This window comes from Meles meles, chromosome 16 (genome assembly GCF_922984935.1).
Source record: "Meles meles chromosome 16, mMelMel3.1 paternal haplotype, whole genome shotgun sequence".
Lineage (NCBI taxonomy): Eukaryota > Metazoa > Chordata > Mammalia > Carnivora > Mustelidae > Meles > Meles meles.
In genome coordinates, this window is record NC_060081.1 from 48,112,573 (window position 1) to 48,118,572 (window position 6,000).

Sequence of the window (6,000 nt, forward strand, 5' to 3'; positions counted from 1 at the left end):
CAATGCCACCGTCCTCAATCTCTCATTTTAAGCCTAATGATTTATCTCTCCTCACCCTTGTCCCAAGCAGTTCTCTTCCAGGGCCCAAGAGCTTGGCTTGGCTTCAATATTCACCTCTATTTTTTCAACATTTTGAACGTGAAAACTAATATTTTATATCACCTAGCCATTTAGTAAACCCAGTCATCTGCAAAGATTTATTTTTGCGATTCCAGAAGCACTAGCCTAGTGTTCTTCCAGTTCTGTGGCTAACCATGGCAGCCATTGAATGAAAATACCTAGATGAGATGCTGATTCTGTGATTGTGTAGATCTGGGGAGGGGCAGAGCAATTGGATCTCTAACAAACCCCCAAGTAATACAGATGCTTCTGGTCAGAGGGGACCACACTCTGCAAACTGCGGTGCCACATGAATGGTCTGCTCTGAGCCTGGTGGAAATCTCAACAGCAATACTATCCATAGAAATATACTGCAAACTACAATTGTAAATTTATTTTTTTTACAATTGTAAATTTAAATATTCCAGTAGCCACATTGTATTCTTACAATTGTTATTTATTTATTTTCTGTTGAAATATATGTACATATAACCTTGCATAAATTTAAGGGGTACAATGTGTTAATGTGATACATTTATATATTGTAATGTGACTGTAATTTCCATCACCTTGCATAATTATCATTCTTTTTTTGTGGTAGGAATAATTAAGATCTAGTCCCTTAGTAGGTTTGATGATTATGATACAACATTGTTGTCTATGTTTTGTGTACTAGATCTCAGGGAATTACTTAATGATTAGCTGAAAGTTTGGACCCCTAAACAATATCTCTCCTATTCCTACTCTCTGGTAACCACCATTTACTCTGTTTTTGAGTCTGGTATAGCCACATTTTATTTTATTTTTTAAAGATTTATTTATTTATTTTAGAGACATAGAGGAGCATGAGCAGGGAAGAGCATGAGTGGGAGGAGGGGGGGGGGAGAATCTTGAGCAGACTCTATGCTGAGTGTGGAACTCAGTGCGGGGCTTGATCCCACTGCCCCAAGATCATGACCAAAGCTGAAGCCAAGAGTTTAATGCTTGACCTGCTGCACACCCAGGTGCCCCCACATTTTAAAAAGTAAAAAATAAAAGGGTAGAATTAATTTTAAGAATAGATTTTATTTAAACAGATATATCTAGAATTATCAATATTTCAACATTAACCAATAACAAACAGCTATGAGCTACTTTACCTTTTGTATTGGATGTTAATGTACTTTGCATTTTTATATTAAGTGTTTGAAATCTGGAGAGGAGCCTGATGCTGATGACATGTTTTTGTTCTTTCAGTTTTGTCATGGGACAGGCCAAGAAGGCATTAAAAGTGATTTTGACAAGGGCCAAAAAAATGCAAAAAAGTGAATGTTCTGGGAATCAGACACTTATGCCAAACACAAGTTATGGAACTATTTTAAAGAAGAATCACAGGTTGGCATACCTGGAAGTTGTTGCAGAGAATTTCTGCAGCCAAATTATTGTTCCAGCAAGGAAACATAGGCCCAGGGGGATTAAGTGCTGGTCAACACCTCCCTGGCTTCCATCTTGGATATCCCTGGCGGTAAGAGTGAAAACAGGAAATGGGCCCCAGAACTTGTGCTTTTGGCAAGACTTCCATCCTTATTTGATCCTCAGCACTCACAGCTTCATGATCATCACCTGCCTGGAAGCCACCAAGACTATTCTCATGTGATTTTTTACCCCTGTCCATGTCAGACAGCCCAGGGCAGTAGCCCCCTAGCTGCTCCCAATACAGCTCTGAAAAACCCCTGCTGATGTCATCTTTCCTCTCCATCCCATCTTCTGAAGCTATCAGTTATCAGCACTTCCCCCAAATCCCCAATTTCTCTGAAAATTCCCCACACCTGCTTGCTCTAGCTCAGATCTGGGTCTCATATGAGGACACAGTTCTCTGTGCGTCCCTCTCAAGAGAGAGTTATCACCTCCCCAACTCTCTGTGTTGGGTTTGAAGGTGGGTATGTGTCCTCTTTGCTCCTCACTGCAGTTTTCCCAGATGATTCACTTCTTTTCTGGACCCCTACTCCCCCAGCTTTGACTTTGATGTCATCAGGTTGTAACTCCAAATCTCCTTTCTTGTATCACCATGTACTGTTACCCCCACCCAAACCAAGCATGTCTTGTTCCCTGAATATGTTAGTGACTCACTGTCACTCTCTGTCCTTCCTACTTCTTTTCAGTGGTTTCAGTGTCCATTGAGATGACTTTCTAACACCAAAGCCTCTAGTTCCTCATGCTCCTTTCAACCAATGGTCTTACCTTATATCCTATCTTAGCCTCTTAACCCACATTCTAATTTCCTTCCAGTCACTCCTCCATTTCTCTGCTTCCCTTCATAGTACAGCTCTTTGAGATAATTATCTACAGTAACTATCTCCACATTCTTTCCTCCCATTCTCTTGAACCCACTTCAATTGGGTTCTTATTCCCACAGTCCACCGGGGCTGGTCTTGTTGAGGTGTGATTGTCTTTTGATGTGTCAACTAGTTTAAGCTAGGTTATTCAATCAAACAAAAATCAAGGTGTTGGGAAGATGTTTTGTAGGTTTGATTAAATTGTTGATGTTAAGTAAGGGAGATATTTTAGATTATCTGGTGGGCCACTTCTAATCAGTTGAAGGACATAGGCTTCCCTGAAGAAAACAAATCTGCCTGTGGACACAAGCTTTAGCCTATGCCTGTTAGTTTCAGCCTGTCTGTCCTGATGATCTGCCCTATGGAATTCAGACTTCTTAGCCCCCACAATTGCATAAGTCAATTCCTTGCAACAGGTCTCTTAATGTGTATCTTCTACTATCTCCACTTCTCTGGTTGAATCCTAACTGGTAAGTGAGGTTGTTCATGATTTCCAAGTTTCCAAATCCAACGGCAAAAATTCTCATCTCTTACCTGACCTATCAGCAAAATGTGACACAGTGATCATTTCTTCCTTTTGGAAGCATTTTACTTATTGGCTACCAGAGCACTACCCTCTTCTGGTGACTCTCTGGCTTCTTCACACTTCCCTCTGGTGGTTGCTCCTCATCAGTCCTAACTCTTAAAGTTGGAATTCTTCAAACTTGTTCTCTTCCTACACTTAATCTTTCCATCTTGTATCTTTAAATGAAATGCATATGTTGAAGAACCCACAGGTTCACCTCAAGTAGGTCAAATACCTACTAGGCATCTCTACTGGGATAAATAAAGGCATTTCCAATCTAACATGTCCATGATCATTAATTTTTTGTGTCAACTTGGCTAGGCTATGCTGTCCAGATGGTTGGCCAAACATCAGTTTAGATGTTGTGGTAAAGGCATGTTTTCAAGATGTAATCAATATTTACATCAACAGACTTTGAATAAAGCAGATTATTGTCACAATGTGACTGAGCTTCATTCAATCACTTGAGACAATAAGAGAAAAGACTGAGGGCCCCCTGAGGAAGAAGAGATTCTGTCTCCAGACTACCTTCAGACTTGAGCTGCAAAATCATCTCTTCCTTGGATATCTAGCCTGCCTGCCTGCCCTGCAGATTTCAGATTTGTCAGCATTCATAATTGCACAAGCCAATTCTTTAAGATAAATCTCTTCATATACACATTGACCTGTTTCTTTCTTTTTTTTTAAATTTATTTATTTATTTTTTTTCAGCGTAACAGTATTCATTGTTTTTGCACAACACCCAGTGCTCCATGCAATATATGCCCTCCCTATTACCCACCACCTGGTTCCCCCAACCTCCCACCCCCGCCCCTTCAAAACCCTCAGGTTGTTTTTCAGAGTCCATAGTCTCTTATGGTTCGCTTCCCCTTCCAATTTCCCTCAACTTCCTTCTCCTCTCCATCTCCCAGTGTCCTCCATCATTGACCTGTTTCTTTGAGACCCTGGACTAATACCGTGTCCAGCACTGAACTCCTAATTTCCCCTCTGCTCCCACCCCCTAAATCCCTGCTTCCTCTCAACCTTCCCCACTACAGTTAGCAGCAACTCCAATTGCTAAGGTACCAACCACATCCAATTCATTAGCAAGTCCTACTATTTCTCCCTTCAAACCAGATCCAAGATCTGACCACTTCTCACCATTTTCATTGCTATCTCTCTAGTCTCTGTCACCATCACTTCTTATCTAGATAAAAACCTCCTAGTTAGCCCCCTGTTTCTGTCTTGCCTCTCCCATAGCTTTTCTTTACATGGGATCAAGAGTGACTCTACAGTGTAAGTAAGACCATGTTACTCCCTTCTCAAAACTCTGGAATGGTTTCCTATTTCATTCAGATGAAAAGATAAGCTTATAAGGCTCTTGACATAGCCATTATTGCCTTTTCCATAATCTCTCAATTTCGTCACTCTGCTCACATTCTGGACATTCTCCTGCCTCAGGCCCTTTGCTCTTCCTGATTCCTCTGCTGGAAATGTTCATCGGAAAGGACGAAGTTTGGCTGTAAAAGATGGAAAACCCAAAATAACCATGGCTTAGACAAGATAGTAGTGCACTTCTGTCAAAGAAAAGTCGCAGGATCATGGCTCCAGGGCTAGTAGGCTGTTCTATGGCCTCAAAACCTCAGGTTTCTCCAACCTGGAAAGGATTTCATTCTCAGACCCCATCATGGTCCAACCAGCATGAAGGAACAAAAGGTGCAGGAAGTTATGGGTCAAAAGAAAGAAAACTGATATCTTTAAAGGAAGGGCTGCTAAAACTTCCTCTGTACATGTCCCCTGACATTCCATTGTCCAGAGTGTAATCACATGGCTATAACTTGCTTTGAGGGAGCCTGGGAAGTGTGGTATTTATTCTGAGGAGCCATGAACCTAGTGGAAACTCAGAAGTTCTACTCCTGAAGAAGATGAGCAGAAGTATATTGGGAGGAATGCCAGCAGACTCTATCTCAGCAACTATTAAAAAGACAAATATGGGGCATCTGGGTGGATTAGTTGGTTAAGCGTCTGACTCTTGATTTCAGCTCAGTTCCTAATTTCAGGGTCGTAAGATTGAACCCCACATCCAGCTCCACACCGAGCATGGATTCTCTCTCTCTCCCTCTGCCCCTTTCCCCACTTGGGAGTGAGGAACACTCCCAAGCGAGAGTGCTCACTCGCTCTCTCTCTCTTTCTCAAAAACCAAACCAAACAAAAAAGGGCAAATATGCCTAGGATGGCTTGGGCAAAGTGGTATGAAATTAGATTGGAGAGACAGGTAGGTGGGAAAGAGAATTTCTAGAGATGGTTGCCAAAAATTCCTCCCATTCTTGAACATTTAAGTCACTCCTCTAATCAAGAGTCAAGTCTATCTTCTCTCCCCTTGAGTCTGGTCTGGTCTTGTGATTTGCTTTGACTGACAAAATGTGGTGGAAGTGATGTTATGTGTTTGGCTTAGACTTTAAGAATATTGGTAGCTTCCATTTCTGTCCCTTTGAGATTCAGCTGCCAGGAAAAGAAAACTGAACTTGCCCACTAATGCTGAGGGACCATGTGGAGTGGGAGAGGCCCGGGCAGCCATCCTGGCTGAGGAAATTAGACATGTGAGGAAAGCCATGTTGCACATTACAGCCCCATATGGGTTCCCAAACAAATGCAGCCATACAAGTGATCCCAGCCTATACCAAATGGAGCAGAGAACTGACCAGCTGTTATTTTGCTGAACATCATGAAATATAATAAATTATTGTTGCTTCAAGCACTAAATTTTGGGATAGTTTGTTATGCAAGAGTAGATAACTCAAATAGCAGGGGCCAGATCATGCAAGGTTGAAGGTTCGAAAAAGAAGTTCAGCTTTTATTTTTTTTTTTAAGGTTTTTATTTATTTATTTATTTATTTGACACAGAGAGATCACAAGTAGGCAGAGAGGCAGGCAGAGAGAGAGAGGAGGAAGCAGGGTCCCTGCGGAGCAGAGAGCCTGATGCGGGGCTCGATCCCAGGACCCTGAGATCATGACCTGAGCCGAAAGCAGCGGCTTAATCCA

At 41.9% G+C, this 6,000-nt stretch overlaps 1 protein-coding gene across 1 annotated transcript in view; it reads left to right on the top strand.

The window, feature by feature from the left end:
* LOC123926607 overlaps positions 1 to 3,689 on the top strand; it is a 12,992-nt gene extending 9,303 nt beyond the window's left edge. The window contains exon 5 of the mRNA XM_045980553.1: positions 1,336 to 3,689. Within this exon, the coding sequence (XP_045836509.1) occupies positions 1,336 to 1,735 (400 nt within the window). The 3' untranslated portion in view covers positions 1,736 to 3,689. The remainder of the gene's footprint in view (positions 1 to 1,335) is intronic.
* Positions 3,690 to 6,000: the final 2,311 nt, after the last annotated feature.